Source organism: Pagrus major, chromosome 15, assembly GCF_040436345.1.
Source record: "Pagrus major chromosome 15, Pma_NU_1.0".
Taxonomy (NCBI): domain Eukaryota; kingdom Metazoa; phylum Chordata; class Actinopteri; order Spariformes; family Sparidae; genus Pagrus; species Pagrus major.
The window spans coordinates 9,795,945-9,813,275 of NC_133229.1; the positions used below are offsets into that span (position 1 = coordinate 9,795,945).

General features: G+C 39.7%; 1 protein-coding gene across 1 annotated transcript in view; it reads left to right on the top strand.

Moving 5' to 3' along the window:
- adgrb3 (adhesion G protein-coupled receptor B3) overlaps positions 1-17,331 on the top strand; it is a 119,978-nt gene that overhangs the window by 85,532 nt on the left and 17,115 nt on the right. Inside the window, exons 16-18 of the mRNA XM_073482013.1 lie at positions 11,541-11,667; positions 12,702-12,805; positions 12,918-13,020. Coding sequence (XP_073338114.1) covers positions 11,541-11,667; positions 12,702-12,805; positions 12,918-13,020 — 334 coding nt within the window. The remainder of the gene's footprint in view (positions 1-11,540; positions 11,668-12,701; positions 12,806-12,917; positions 13,021-17,331) is intronic.

Consider the following 17,331-nt stretch of genomic DNA (forward strand, 5'->3'; position numbering starts at 1 on the left):
GCTGAGTCTGATGTTTTGATGCTGTTGAAGGGGATTTAATATTACCTTGTTTGCAGTGCAATGATTTTTGGTTTGACAGCAGTGTTCTCGTCAGTGTCCCTTGATTAACACCACAGTTACTGGAGCATTTCTGCTTGGAGAAGGTCAACGTGCCTTGCTCCATTGCAGTGAGGCCCGTTTGTTGCTTTAGCTGAGAGGCAGCTATTCACTAATTACACCAAAATAGGAAGCTGTAGCTGTTGAATTATTAACAGTCATAAGCCTTAAAGTTTTCATTAGAGCAAACCCTATTTTTTAATACTATTTCTGGTCAACATTTCTTGAGCAATTGTCTTTGCACGCTGTAATTGTCTTCCTATTTATAGTAGTTTTAATTGTCACTGGGCTGCTTTTCCTGTTTGGGGTTCAAATTGCACACACAACGATGCATGCACACATTAGACGTGACACAGACGACAAGTTCTGTTGAATGCGGGGAGTCCTCTCAGCCCATGTTTTGTTTGGGTGAGCTGTAAACAAACACAATAATCGCTCTCCCTCTGTTGCATTCCTGATAAAGCACAGTAGCTTCTCAAGGATAGTTTGCTTCCCCCAATGGTCGACAAGTGTCTCTTTCATATGCAACTTGGGGAATGGTGTTATTAGCAACCACAGATGTCACCAAATCAACCAAGACTGAAATTTCAATCTTTCTAATTTTAAGATTAATTGCTGACTGGTAACTGAATCAGTATATCTAATATTTTTCTAAAACAGTCTAGCATGTTACAACACAGCCCTCTAGTATATTGATACTAATTATTTAATGTATTTTGATGTGTAATTAAAGTTTGATGAGCATTTACCAAAAGAATTAGGACCTTAGTTTTGTTTTATTAATGACAACCTGACAGCAGCTGTGGGTAACCCAGCTTAGGCAAAAGCTTATATGAGGTTGTTATTTTAGCATGTGAATTGTCCTCTATCATGGTATTTGAGGGCAACTGGTCTATTTTTGAACAGCAATGATACAACTGGGACAACTCTGCTCCATTCTCTTTCTCTGACTTTCACAAACCAAGTGTTTCATATCAGTTTTTATTTGTCTGATCCACACCAAGTCATTTCAATCAGAGCACCACAGAATGACTCCATGGTACGATTATCGTGTTCATTTCAAACAGTTGGCTCGTCCTATAACACAGTAGCGGCCACTCTCAGCACTCATCGAGGGGGTAATGCGCCATCTGTCAGCCATGTTGGTTGAAACTGAATAAGAGTGCTCGCTGTAACAATGAGCAGAATGAAAATGTTGTTCACAAGTGGAGAACCGTGTCCTCTGCGCTGCCCGTCGCACCAACTCATTGTGGTCCAGATACAGAAGTGTGAATACTGAGCTGAACAGTGGAGGCAGCGGCAGTGACAGCCGCGGGGCTGAGACAGCTGTCACACCTGAGTCTCTGCTGCTTATGTGACAACAAGAAGAAAAACTGCTGTGATTTGTCTTTTTATGTAAGCGACTGGGCGGACCAAAGATGCTGGAAATCACAACAAAGCTGTAGCTTGATGTTGTGATAGACTCCACACTTTCTGGAGTTACTTTCAGGCTCTCTGTGTCCTTTTGCCCATATTTTTGCTTCAAAAAGTGAACCGACTGGGTGCATTTTTAATGAGGGGCTGTTAAATCTTAATAACTGCAAAACTAGAGAAATGTATTGTTCTGTTTTGGAGAAAGGGAGAGGAGAAGTAATGAAAGGCAGCAAGCGACTGTTCTGTTTTTATTTGTGAATCAAAGCACTGGTATAATGAGAATAATCTGATATAAATTAGATTAAATGTTAAATTAGGAGTGTTAAATTAGGAGAAATAGGCCGGCAAAAGAATTCTGAGAAACAATCCAATGGCACAAAATTCTTTCTCACCAGTATAATAACACTTGTAAAGACTACAAGATCCCCTTTATTATATACAGTATCTTCATACTAAGTACATTTACTCAACTACTGTACTTAAGTACAATTTTAAGGTACATGTACTTGTAATTCACATGTGTAGGTCAATCTCATGCATCTTATACTTCTTCCCCATTACATTTCAGAAGAAAATGCAATCATTTCTACCTTTTACTTTTACTACATTTATCAGACAACTATAATTTTTTATATATACTGAATGTAACATTTTCAAAGGAGATAAAAGATTTAGCTTGAATTACTTTTTTCCTTGCACTTAAAGAAAGGGTTAGGGGTTAGGGTTAACCCACAAGAAAAAATATCATTTGTTCTGTAATAAACTTCACCCTGAGCTTTTTTGTAAGACACTCAATGCGATGCTTTAAAGGTTTTCTTATAAGAAAAAAGGTATGTGTAAGTTGTGACTCGTTCAATCACCTTTTCATTTTAAGTAACGATCTGCTAAGCACCATCATCTGCATTCTTCGACCTTGAGAAGCACATCCTTTTAGTTTTGTCAGCGTTGAGTACTCAATCTACAATCTCAATTTACAAAGATTCCTCTAGACAAGATAAAAACAGCAGATCATCTATCACACACTCGCTAACGACGAGGCAGAACCATACATAATAGTGTTATAAATAAAAACTAAGGGCAGGCTATTGTACAGAATCATATTGCACCTTAAAAAAAAGACAGTTTAGGATATAGATGTAGGGTTGTTGTGAACACTAAGCAGCATCATATTGTATAAATATATTGAATATTGAAATGCTATGTTTATGTTATGCATCACTAATAATAATCGAATTGCATATTTAAATACAGTTTTATTTGTAATTGACTTTTCAATTTCAACTTCAGTTTTTTAAAATGCACATCACCTAGAGAGTCTCTGTACACTTTACAAGTTAGTAAAAACAGCAAAACATAGTGTTACATGTCAAAGAAAATATACAATATAACATATAAAAAAGGGTTTAAAGGTGCAATACGTAAGGATTTGCCAGCCAGGGTGCAAATAGGGTGCAGCATATCACCACAGTAACTGCTTACTGCTGCTATCTGTCACTGCCGTTAGCTAGATTGCTCAGTTAGCAGGGCAGTTAGCGATGATATTAGCTGACTATGCCTGGACTGGGAGCTCGGAGAACTGGGAGAGTATTGGTATTGTTTCCTATCTGATCATCGCTTCCTGAGGGACACAGTGGTAATACAAGACGGGAGAAGCAGGGGCTAGCCGGTTAGCATGCTAACTCAAGCAGATCTCTGCAACACAATACATAGATGTCTTTGTAATGACGCAAAACTGTCTTCACATTCTGTTGATGAGTTTAGTTAATTTCTCAATTATGTAACCTTACATTCTTACATATTGCACCTTTAAATAACACATTTTTTGTAGAGTTTGTGGGTTTTAAATACAGCTTTGTTACAGAAAATGGTGTGTAATATCGGCTATAATGTGGCGAATTTTGGTTCAGTCAAATGTAACACTACCTTCCAACATTTACATATTGCGCCTTTAAGACAATTTGTTTCCATTTGATCTTCATGTAATTCCTCGCAAGTAAAGTAAACAAAAATATTTTCCTGCCAGAACTAGCGCTGCAGGTTTCAAGTGAGGCAAAGTGAGCCATGCTTCCTTGGATCGTCAAATTTTGACTAGTTTTATAAACTGGAGCAAAATGTAGCACCTGGCTGCCACAGTGATTACCTTTAAAGTCATGAGGAAAATAAATGCAATGAAGAATAAAGCAGAGATAAGTTATCGTGTTTGTATGCCTTGCTCCATGCGCTGTTGAAAATAAAACGTAAGAGCATTCAGGGAACCAATATCTTTTTTTTATTCACTCTCAAGTCTGCAGCTCCACAGCACCAAGTGTAAACAGGTCAGATGCATACACTTTTATTACTCTTTAAAATGTCAATATTTTCAGCTATCAAACAAGTCTGAAATTACCAATATCCCACCACTGCACCAGGGGAAAAATATGAAATGGAACCCAGTGATTTCAGATGTGTTAATGTCCCTGTAGTGTTCAAAGATAAATATTTTGGAGGAATAATGTACCAATAAAATCAAGAGATATGACACTATCTCACACTATCTTGCACTATCTTGGAAATGTTGTATCATTGCATCATGATCATGATTACTTTTCAGCCTGTCTAAGCTCTCAACTCATCTTTCTTTAAATGGGTTTGGGAAGATTAATCTCATTTTGAGTATTGTAATCACTTGCATAAATTCTAGCTCTTCAGTTGTTCCAGACTGCCACTACACTGGCAGAAAAAAAGGAAATTACAGAATGACATTACAAGCTCGTTCTAGCCTTTTGGCTCTCCCCTGCAATTAAAATCCTCTGAATCCTTGTAAAGCAGAGCATGGAAAGCCATATGAGTGTCTCTCAGACTTTTTAATCGCAGATGTTTGAGCATCCCCTCTGAGATTATCCAGCAGAGTCTTATAGAGGCCAAACCTTAAACTGAAAAGGACAACCTTCATCATTAAAAGCTTGTAGATCCTGAAACAACGTGCCACATCAGGATTAACTGCATCTCGACCCTTCTTTAAACCATCTTCATACAACACACACCTGTTTCTCACTTTTAAAGATTTATTTCCCCTTGTTTAATCTGTTTGTATCCTCTCTAAACCACTCTAAAAAATTGTAAATTACACTATTACTCGTTGCTATTGGAAGTATTAAATGTAGTTACATTTTACAGTGCAGTGTAACCACAAAGATTGTAATCTTTATGGCCAAACATGTATGATACATTTGCCAGAACTACAGTGCTGAAACTGGAAACGGTTGAGATGATTTACTCTGCAGAACATACAAGGCTATATACTAAACAATAACAACCTAAAGGCTGTCATAAAAAGCTGTAGGAGACCCCTGTAATAACAAGACTGAGCAGCAACAAGCACTTTATTAGTGGATTTATCTGCAATGTTTTAAACAGTATAAGTGCTAAACATTGAATAAATTCATCTTAAAATACAGAATAGTAGAAAAGCAAGAATAAATCTGAGAGAGATGTAAAAACAAATTCAGGTTTACTTATGACTCATCTCAGTAGCTACATCTCAAATTACTCAGTGCTACACAGTTCGTACCATGAACGTTACCGGGAATACTCTTGTGGAATCAAAGCTTATGAATCATTTACGCATCAAGGTGTGAAAAGCAGCTGTAGCACCTTCAGGTTCAACAAACATCTGGAGATGCTGGATTCGAGCCAAACAGGACACACCAAACACTGCCAGCTGCAGTGAATCTAAAGAACCAAGAGAAACCTTTTCTGTAAGATATGGTTCTTGAGCACCGTCTTTCAACAATTTTATAATATAGACACCAGAAGATACATGAGTGCCATATGATACTCTTGAATATCACCTTTGTTGATGTTCCGTGACGGGAAAAAAAACTAAACCTGGCCCTCCAAGTCAACATCCAGAAACCTATATATATAAACCATGTAGTTTTATAGTATTAGCACGACATACAGTTAAAGATAGAGATAATTATATAACACTAATATGCTTCTTGTAACATTCTAGTTGTGTGTGTAAATCTTGATTCATGCTGTAATTATGGTATGCCTCTGCACTTTGATCATATTGATCTACTTTACTTGGAGCTTCTTCAACAGAACAGTTAAACAGAACATACACCTACTGTAGGTGATACATACTTAGAGCACAAAATGCACATCTCGAGCTGTGTCTTTCAGTCTAAATACACAATATGCAATTTATGAAAGTGGGTGACCCTCAATCAAAACGATGAAAACCAAAGACATGGAGAGGTAGAGTGGTATAATGGGAGTTGTTGTCTTCATTGGTAATCACCATTGCAGATGAAAATCTATCAAAGTAACTCAGGCAGGACGAATGTAACTCAAGGAAGAAGTAATGTCATAAAGTACTCATTCGTTCGCCAATTTGCTTCTTCACTTTCTGATGTATCATCGAATAATGCTGATAATTCTGATAATTCGAAGTGACACGCACCGTTGTCTTGAATAAAATCAGGACTTCTTTGGGTTGGAATATTTATGGAAGGATTTAGGATATGTCAATACGCAACAAAACGAAAAATAAAGCAAATGTACTTTGGCAGTGTTTTAGACATTTTAATGTGGAAATGTTACATTAACTGTCTAAGTTGTCTTTGATTATTTGTTCCATCCGTCTCTTAAAATTCTGTTGATAGGCTCTCCAATGGTTTCCCTCTTTGACATCAAGCTTGTTTGACGTTTTCATATCTGAGATCAGCAGATGTCAAACCTTTTCACGTCATCGACCCTCAAATAGACACATTTCCTCCAAAGACACGCACATGATTGGATTTAGTCCAAGGACACCGTGCAGGAAGATTTTTTTGTTGTTTTTAGGTCTGTTTTATGTGAATAGGAAATGTCCACGCTGCAGATCGGGAGACGATTACGGTGAGAGCGTTGCATTCTTTATTTCTGGTGGATTCATTTAGATTAAATTAAAGCACCTTTGGATTTGCTCTGGACCCCTGCTTGTCCACTTTGAACTGATCTCTGTGAAAGGACGTTGGCAGGCAAAAGAAGTAACAATGTGGGCGATGTTTACAGTAATTGTAAGCTTTGTTCCAGCAAGGACACATGATGGACTGATAAGGACACTAACCATGCATTAGTTGACAGCGGGAGGTATTTCTGTATTTGCGTGTGTGACAGCACAGGATGTTAGCTGGGGTAAATCACATGTACACCCTGAGGTAGCGCATGAAGTAGAAGTACAGCTGCAGTGTCATGGCGCTGTGATGACTCAGTGGTGCTACACGCAACGAACAAATGAACAGCTGTGATTGATTTGATTGTGTCACTTTACTTTTAAACCTAATGGGGTTGAGTCATTCGTGAGAGACCAAACAACCAGCCTGCCTTTCACGTAGAGTAAAAAAAGATTTAAATAAGCTGTGTTAAATTGAACACAAACTGATCTGGACAGGCACAGTTATAGGTCAGCGTAAGGTCACCTAGCTGCAGTGATAATAGGCATAATGGAGCTATTAGCAGGTGCATGACACCTTCACTTTGTATGCACCTGTGGAGTCATTCATGTCCTCACTTTAAAACCAAAACAGCAGGCTCTCTTACTTGTCTACCTCCTTTTGATGGGTTTTTTCCCACTCAGGATTAATGCACTTTTTTCATGCTATATAAAAATATGCACTCGTTTTTCTTTCATCTTCACTCAGTTAACACACGCAGCGTGGCCCACGGGCTGATATAAATTGCCCGTCATCAAGTGATCCGCATTGGATGTAATAATTTTTCCCAGCGCTGCCCCCGCCCTCCTCTGCCCGTCATTGTGTGTCAGTCTCTCAAGACTTTATAAAATTGCCTAAAGTGCATCGCCTAAGGCAATCTTTAAGCCCCCAGTCTGGCTAATCTGATGTGGGCATGCAATGCATTAAGAGAGGTTTTTGGATTGTTTTCCCCACACTACTGAAGAAATAGCATATGGTAGTCTCACATGCATAGCTGACTGACGTGCATAAGAACAACACAGGCGTTAAAAAATGCAGCTAAATTTGGTAATTTAGTCTATTCGGCTGCTTGTATGTATGGACAACCATGAGGAAGCACAGCTTCACTGTTTGGCTGCTGAGTGCACTACTTGGACATCTGGAAATGTGATGGGTTTAGTAATAAGATCTCTATGCCTGGAGGAACCCAATCTGTCAAAGTTCAGCAAGGAACATAAACCTAATTGGAGTTTTGAGAAACTGTCTATCTCTCTGTTTCAGCGAGACGCAAGGGTTTAAATATTGAATATGTCTAAAACTTTGTCGACTTTTTATGTCACTCTGCTGTCACTTATCTTGCATCTTGACACCGAAATGTGTTCAAATTGGAGCACGATCAAATTCTGTCACATATTTCAATCCTGGAAGTTGTAGCACAAAGTTGTCAATACATCACTGCACGGATAGAAAGTGGTCAACAAAGGGTATATGATGAACGTCACGTCATCAGTCTCACTGTGGTTAACATCAACACTGACACTCTGTCTTGGGGACGTTTTATATTCGAAGGCCACCGAGCCCAGATAAGGTCAGACGACACATCAGACGTGGCGTACATAAATCCCCAGTCAGGGATGTTCTCCTGTCAGCTTCTCTCACTGGCACAAAGGAGAAGAAAACATCTAGCAAGTCAAAAGTTAGGAACAGATCATGTCAAGGATTGAGTCCTCACCGGGGGGGAGAGGTGTATTTATCACAAAGTTTTCAAAAACTAGAGGCATCACACATGCTATCAATCTCATCGCAAGAGAGCATGCATTGGAAAGTGGGTTTGCTCCTGAATCTGACAATCATGTTTTGAGAGTGGAACAGCTCTGTACTCAAAAGGCGATCTCATGTGGGCAGCTGTGTAGAAGGGTGTGATGCTTGTTGGTCACCCAGCGACACGGCCTATTTCTCTGTCCTACAGGGATTACCTCAAACAATAAAAGGGCTGCACTACTACTAAAAGACATGCTCAAAATGTTGGTTTCAATCATGTATGACAATGCACAGAACAACCTGCCCAATAATAATAACATTTTTGAATACGATCCGATACGGCATCTACTTTAGGTTGAAGAACTCTTCAGAATATACAGTAGTACAGTTTCTTAGAACATTTCTAGTGTCCTGAGTAGAAGTGGAAGGGAAGTGGTAATAACACTGAAGTCCTCCACATGCACCCTTGACTGAATCCCAGCCTCCTTTTGGAAAAATGTTTTTTTTACTCTGTGTTTGAGGAGGTCTTCAAAATGTTTTACCACTCAATGAAAGGAGGCATGCTTCCTACAGCATTCAAGACTGCACTTGTGATGACTCTAAGAAAGAAGCCTCTATAGATCAATTTCCAATCTTCAATTTTTAAGTCAAATTTTAGGAAAACTAATGTAAATTCAAGAAAACAATTTAATCGGTTCAAACAATAAGTTGGAAATGTTTCAAAAAAGTTCAAAAGTTCTTTGTTGCAGTTGATAACTTCCTCAAAATAACCCGCAGAGTTCCCCAGGGATCAATTTTGGGCCCACTGCTTTTCACTCTATATATGTTACTGCTCGGTAATGTCATCTCTTTCCATTGTTATGCCAAAGACACAGACATTTGAATGTCACCAGGTCTCCTGATAATGCCACAGTACCAGTTGATTACCCCTTTTAAATGTATTTAAGATATTAGTATCTCTGTGTCACACAACGTTTTGTAGCTTCACCAGGATAAAACTGAACTTTAAGTCATAGGTTCTCGAGCTCAGAGAGAGAAACTGGTAAGAAGATTAAGTTCCCTTGGACTTACCTTAAGGCAACGAGTAAGAAAACCTTAGCCTGGTATTTGAAATGGATCTGAACTTTTAGGGTCACATGGGGTTTTTCACCAAATCTGCTTTATATCACCTCAAGGAACACAAAACACATTACACTATTAAAGTCCTTACATTAGTTGCCTGTCAGAGTCACATTGATTTTAAAATTCTTTTACTTGTTTTTGTTGTTTTCACATGCTCACACTGTGTTAACCAGCACGGCCCCTCAGGTCCTCTTGAATGACTCAGTTGTTTCTAAAGTACAGGACTAAAACCTTTGATGAGGCAGCTTTTAGCTTTTCTGCTCCGAGACACTGAGGATCTGAGAGCAGCTGTAAGTGTTGTAATCTTTAAACGTAAACTTAAAACCTACCCCTTCAGCCTGTCTTTGATTAGGAACTGTTTAAAGACGTTTTATTCACTTATTCTTCTGTTGTATCTTATCTTTTATTTTATTATTAACATCATTATAGTCCACACTTGTTCTGTCTTGTTACCAGCTTGGCAGTCATCTGTGAAGCACCTTGAACCGCACTAACCTGTACCACCGCTGCTATACAAATAAAGTTTGATTGATTTATATTGTTCAGCGCAGCTCAGTAGAGATACGTTTATAAAAGCCTCACCAACTACTATCGTGAAATGCCAGTGGTTGAACCTTCCTTTATGAAGCCACCAAAGAAATCCTTGAAAATTAAAGTTGGCAGAGTCCATCTACAACGGACCTTTAAGGTGATTTTGGGCTCTTTAAGCATAATTCATCCACAGCCTGCATAGAATTTGGGCTTATACTACCTATTCTGATACATTGAAAAATGTAAAAGTTGTTTGAAATGGCTACACGAATGGTAGCAAAAATGAAAACATGCAAGACTAGTGGTCAGCCCTGGTTGGAATTTTGCAATGGGCTCCCCAGCCCCTTCCAGGAACAATAAATATTGTTGCCATATTGATCAAATGGCAAAGCAGGAATGCTTCACACAGCAGAGGCCACTTGGCACACAAATCAACTTGCAAGTATGCTGCGTAGGGATGTAAATCAGTGGCATGAGTCTTGTTTTATCTTGAAGATGAGTGGGATGCTGTAAAGTGGAAAGACAGCAATGTGTCCTGGAGGACAACAGGTGTTTGCCTGACACGATTCCTAATATGTTGCGGCAAAAGGCTCATCTGAACGCTGCCATGACGCGTGTTTGTGCCAATAAAGTTTGCACATGGGGCTTTTAATCAAACGAGGATGATTTTTTTGTGTGCGTGTGTGCGGAGATAGAAAAATGAGTGGGGGCGAATGACAAATGGAAGAGAAGCGCTCCTTTCATTTCACCTGCTAGTGGTGTGAAGTGGGGACCGGCTGCAACCATTTGCGCTGCTTCCGCGGGGTGGTATTAGTTCTGCAGTGGTTTTTGCAAAGCGCCTCGCGCCGAGGAGCGACGACTTTCGTGTAAAATGGTTTTCAGGAATAATCCAAAAACATCATTTATTCCCGTCATATCATTAGACTCGCAGCCGAATAAACAGATCCTGCGACAGCGTGCGTTTCTTTTCTCATTGTATCAGCCTCCCCCTCTCACGCCAGCAGAGAGGAACAGAGTATCAATCTGATGCTGTCCACCGTTTCCAGGGTGAAAATCCCCCTAAGGAAGCATTCAAAAGCTGCTAATTAAAACAGTTGAGGGGGGCGACAAAAAAAAAATCAACCGAAAAGGGAAGAAAAAAAAAAAAAGACAGGATAACAGGGTGCATTGAGAGGAGGAAAAACAAGGAATACAATCGTTTTGGAAAACATCTAGAGGAATAGACAATCAGCCATACAGGTAAATACGAACGATCTTATCTGTGAGCATTAAGAGGGAGTGATGCTGTTTTCATATCAGTTGTTTGCTATTTATCTGCGTATAGCGAATCAATCAGCACCGGTCTGCTTGGACAGCTCCGTGCGTCCTCCCCCTCCTCCGTGTCTCTGCCTCTCTATCTGCTTCCAGCTGAAATGCTGCTTGTAGCCACACAAGAGCCGTGTCGATGTGTCTGTTCGCTTTTTTTTTTTTTTTCCTCTCTTCTTCTTCTTCTCCTTTTTTTACGTAACGGTCCATACGGCTCTATAGCTCTCTCTCTCTCTCGATTCAAATAAATAATTAAGTCAGGGGGAAGAAGAAAAAAAAAAAACGCACGAAGCGATGTCGATAAGTCCTGGGAAGTCGTGCCACCGCTGGAATTAAAACCTCTAAATTGCCTCTCTGCCTTCTCCCTTGCAGGAACGATTCTTGGGGAGCCTGGTCCACAAAAGGATGTAAAACGGTGCTTACAGATGCATCCCATACAAAATGCTTATGTGATCGTGTATCTACCTTCGCCATTTTGGCTCAGCAACCAAGAGAAATAGTAAGTAGGCTATTGATTTGTTATTCAGTGTGGGTTTTATAGGCCAATGTAAAGGAGAAACGCTGCCCGTGTGTATGTGTGCGTGTGTGTGTGTGTGAGTGAGTGTGTGTGTGTGCTGGTGCGAATGTAAATTGAATCTTTGGTGTGCTAATCCCGTTAAATAGTAATTCAGCGGTAAGGAGAGATTGTGGGGGGATATTTCTAGTTTGCACATAGATTTAGATAACTCTGTGTGCGCGCGTGCACGCGGGAGGGTGTGTGCATGCTGATGCTTGTGTGTGTGTGTGTCTCCCCCCCCCCCTTCTCATCAGTCACATTTGGGGATTGAGAGGGATAGAAGTTGTCAGATTGAACATGTTTGTGTGAGAACCTGTAGGTGAGCTTTTGAAATCACGTCGTTGTGCTCACCCTACTGTAATCTGATTACTGTAAAGGAGCCAGAAGCCTGTCATTTTGACAAGATGGAGTAATTAACATTGAGAACAGAGGGTACTTACGTTGTGGCCTCCGCATTAGTACACAGTAGGAATCGAGATAGCACAAAGAAATCTATTACCTTCAGCTGCATCAGGCCTGAAACATTCAATGATCTTAATTCAGCCATAAAATTGATTTTCATTCTGGAAAGACTCAATCGTGGCAAGTGTATGCAATGTATGAAGCCACATGAGTGTACAGTATGCTCCCAAATCGCAGGCCTGTGATTGGCTAGCTCACATGATTTTAAAGTGTGACTGTTAAAACAAATGACAGATTCAAACAAAAACAATAGATTTCTTAGCTTCAGCCTTCACTGCCTTCTATCAGCACAGATAGGTGGAAAGTTTTGGCCATGTATCTAAACAACCTTCAAGCCCACGCACGCACTTAGAAACCTCACAGTATATTAAGGAACCCACGGTGGACTATTCAGATTGGCGGTGGTTTTGTTTTGATTGGTTCCATCTCCGGGCAACAATAAAAGCTTTACTGTCCTGCGTGAACCACATCCAACCTCCCACTGACTGCCTCGTCTTGCTCCGTCTCCTCCACAGACCATGGAGTACTCAGGGGTCCCATCTGTGACATTGATAGTTGGCTGTGGTCTGTCCTGCCTCGCCTTGATCACGTTGGCAGTGATCTATGCCGTGCTATGGAGGTAATTGCAAACACTTTAAAAGCATTATGCAACCACGTGATGATGAATGATCTCACGAAGATACAAATTGAAAAAAATTCGCTGATTTGTTTTTCTTTCTTTTTTTCTTTAGATATATTCGATCTGAACGATCCATCATCCTGCTCAACTTCTGCTTATCAATTATCTGCTCCAACATATTGATTCTTGTCGGACAAACGCAGACGCACAATGTGGTAAGTGTCATTTCACAGATTTATTCTGCTCAGTTTAACATGTGGGGCTCCATTTATGGTTTTATAAATCCAAATATTTAACTGGGGATAATGGCAGTGTAAAGATTCAAGTGGTACTTCACTGTGGCCACATCCAGGCTTAATAGAGCTTGATACTTGTTACTTTTGTATTGGCCACTGTGAGTGTTTCTTTGAGATCTTCAGGTTTCTGTTGCAACACATGAACATGTGCTCTGACAGCTCACAGAATAGTGTGAGGTCCATCTTATTCACCTGTTCCTAATTAATCGATTATTTTTACTCCGCCTTACTCTTATTTTGAAAAGGCTGAGATTTGCTTCCTCTCATTCTTCATTTACCAGAAGTATAATCTGCAGGACAGCCCCTTTTGTATACCAGATGTTGTCTTTGTCATTGAGAGTACAAAACAAGACTATAACAGTTAGGTTATAGCCTCTTTCAGGCGAAGTGCTAATGTTTTCTTTGGTCTTGTGCAGACAAGCTTTCCGTATTTCATCCAAATGGAAAATTAAGCGTTTCTAATGTCTCTATAAGATGTAGATCTACTTAGTGTTGGCTCAGGACCATTGGTCTTCACTCAGGTGTTACATTGTCCTCTGGTAAACTTGAGACAACCCCAATCTGTTGGCGCTGAGACAGTGATGATCTTTAATTGCAATTAAAAGCGCAAGGCTATAAAGAAAACAAAAAAGGGAGACATTCGGTTCACTTTGAGATGAAATACCAATGCTAGTTTTATTGCTACAGTTCAAACGTGAAGCGCTGCGGTTCTTAACAAGTCAGAATAGTTTGGCTGTCGAGGATATTCAACAGTGTAGGAGAAGAAAGGCGGCCATGATGCACAGCAGGAAACATGGCGCACCGGTCAATCAAAGACTAATGAAATTATTGTGATGTCGCCCCTGAAAGGATCCTATAATGGTGACAATAAAGCGGATGCCTGATAAAAGCAGCTCTCGTACTTTAACTGTTCCGTGCACTGTGCATTACTGAAATGACTCGAAGCCATCACAGAGGCATATGAAACTGTTTTTTGTTCAGATGTCAATGAGAGCTGAAGTTCAAATCGAGTCAGCAGGATTCAAAAGGACAACTGCTATAGTTAAAGAAGGACTGTGTCCAATAAATATGTATCACTCCCTCTCTCCGGCTTCATAACTGGCCAGTAAACAAGTGGCTAATGTAAAAGATTGTTTGGCAAACAGTAGTTGGGATTTACAAGCTGCCCACACAGATGCCCTTCTCAGTCATTTGGCAGCACTACAGAATGACACATTGTCCATTTTATTGTATAACCATATTCTCACTTTACCTGCACCTTTTGCAAGGAACGCACTGTTGTTTTCCCTCATCTCATTATGCCCTACTGTTTCTCCTCATTAATGCATTGTCCTTAGTTTTGAGGCTCATTAACAAGCCAGTGTTTCAGTATTTGGACGCTCTTACGAGAGTTTATGAGTTCAACATGCAAACCAGAGCCAAAAATCTTTTAAAACGCTTGCAAAAATTTATATCTGTGGGGGTACTCCATCATTAGAAATGCATTTGCTTGTGCTGTGCAACATGGCTACTTATGCTGTGCTTACATGTATGACTTATCCTCGGAGCAGATGGGCCTACCAGCAGTCGGGGGCTCACATTGGACCAGACTCTGCTCATAAATCAAACTGCTTCCTCCCATTAATTTTCCGGTGTTCAATGAAAATTGAATCATGAATAATGAATGAACGAGCCAAAAGAAAAATAGTCTAAAGTGTGTTTTGTAAACCTACAAATTCTGTTGCTTGGTGACACTATATATTAAAAAATGTATTAACTGTAACCTTTCACCAGAAAGTAAATTGATTAACACTGTAATCTCACTGAATAACAAAAACAGCAACCACACATGATAAGTTCATCTGTTTCCTCACTGGCCCTTGCATCTGGCACACAGTAGTAGCTGAGACTATGAATGCACGAGAGCTTTAGGGCATTTTTAAAGCTGAGCTGATTTGAAGCCTTGTCAGATTTAATCAGGGCTCCGGTCATCTCCTGTCTTGATTACGAGGACCACCACTTAACATGGAATATTCACTCGGCATGCTCCTAATAAGATATCTGTCTCTGAAATCTGCCGAGAGATTAGGTGGTTTTCGGAAAATCCACTGACATACTGAAGATGTCAATTCAGCTTCTCCCAGAGTGATCTGACAAACCTTCACCGACTCACAGGGGGCCAATTTAAAGCAACACTGGCTAATATAGTTGCAATTGTCCCAGTATTTTTATTTATACTGGACATTAAAGCTTAAACTTCAATCATACACTATACTACTATCAATATACTTATCTTAAATTACTATGCAATGTGAGAGAGGTTGCTTCTAGTGGTGAAACAACAGAGAATAATCACCGGACTCAACAGCTCCCTTCTGCTCTGTTGAGTGTTTTAGCCTCGTTCAGCTCATCGCTTTGGTTGTACAGCTTTTAACTTTACTGTTTAACTTTAACTTTACAAATAAGAGACAAAGTTAGCAGCTAGCTGGTGATCATAGTGGAGTATTTAGCTGCTTAAGAGCCAGATATTTCCCTCTGGAACCAATACAGAGAAAAAAGGAGTATGAATATTAGACAGAGATTCATGTGGTGGCCAGAAACACGACTCCAACTAAATGCTTATGTTGCCTTGCATCTTTTGGATGTGTGATTAGGCTGCATCCTATGCTAACACATTTGCTATCAACTTTTTTAGTATGTCCATATTATTTTTGTAGCTTGTTGGTCTGCTCACAAGTGGCCAAGAAACTCGATTAATTCAGGCTTAAAGCCTAAATTCTGTAGTTTCAAATAAAATATATAAATATACTAACAGTTACAATGGCACTCTGTAGAGCACATACCTCCACCAAGGCCAAACAGTCCCCTTTTGTACTTACTCATAGATACTCTCCAACTAAATATGCCTGATTTTTTTCATCAAGATCAATGCATTATTCCCTTCCTTATTATCTCTCAATATTAAAGAAGTGAGAAAAGAATTCTGGATCCTCACCAAAAGTTAATTGGGTCTATTCTGGGCTGAGACCCATCCTCCATCCAGGTTTCTTGGAAGTCTGTTCAGTAGTTTTTGTGTAATCCTGCTGATAAACCAACCATCGAAACAACGTTCAGGGGTGAGAACATAACTTTCTTGGTGGAGATGGTGAACAAATGCTGCTTCTGTATGGATACAATTTGCTGATAAAGTTGTTGTTCCTTTTTGAATTTAGTCTTCGTGAGCAAGAAAATATGAAAATCAAAAGGAAAATTTTAGTGTTTGTATTAATACAAAAAGCTTTACAAGCATTAGATTATATTTCAAAGATAAATAAGAAAATTTTATTATAAACCAGAATTTCTCATATTTGTCTCTCACAGCCTCCAGAACCTAATTTGTAAGCTTTAATTGGACACCTCGAAACCACACCAGCTCTTCTGAGGCCCATCATCAACCATAGTGAAATACAATGTTGTTGGCTCAGTCAAGTTAGGAAGTGGTCTCCACAATGTTGTTGATAAAAGTTCCAGGACAATTTATTACTATTGCCCCTTTGTTCCGTCTCGACTGTGACTTTCCTGTTGTAATAATATTTGAGAAATATTTCATTTGTTTGATCAGAGGTACTGTAGAAGCCAGTGTTTGAGGAGCAGGCTAGCAAGAGAAGAAAACATAGCCCCTGTGTGGGTTTAATTGCCATGCTGCCTGACACTGCCTCACTTGTTTTTCCTCCATCTCTTGTAAGAAGTGCATATAATTGGCTCCACTGTTTGTGGATTCAGACTTGCTCATCGTCTAATAGAAATCATCTCTTTGGTGTGGAGGTGTCCTCTGGGAGCAAGAAGTCAGTGAGTCACCTTTGTCTGCCTGTGCTTTCCTTTTGTCCTGTGTCGTTGTTCATCTTGGGTTTATGGAAAGAAGACAAAGAGGAGCAGACACTGTTGGTTTTTCGAGCAAAGGTAGAATTAGAAGGTGTTAGAAATATAGAGGATATTCCAGTAAAATGCGCATCCTCTAATGAGTGAAAATGTATTATACATTAGGTGGGTGGCGGTCAAGTTCTGCTGCGTGTCAACCTGTGCTTTAACTACCAAGAGAAGACAATAAAAACATCACCAGGAAAGAGTTGGCTTTTATAAAATAATGAAACACCAGCACATGACACATGTCAGAAAGTCACATCTGGTGAGCATTGTGAGCTGACACAGTTCTTCTTTAGACATCCGGCTTTAAACAACTTATCTGCTTTTGATTTTTCGGGTGTCTAAACC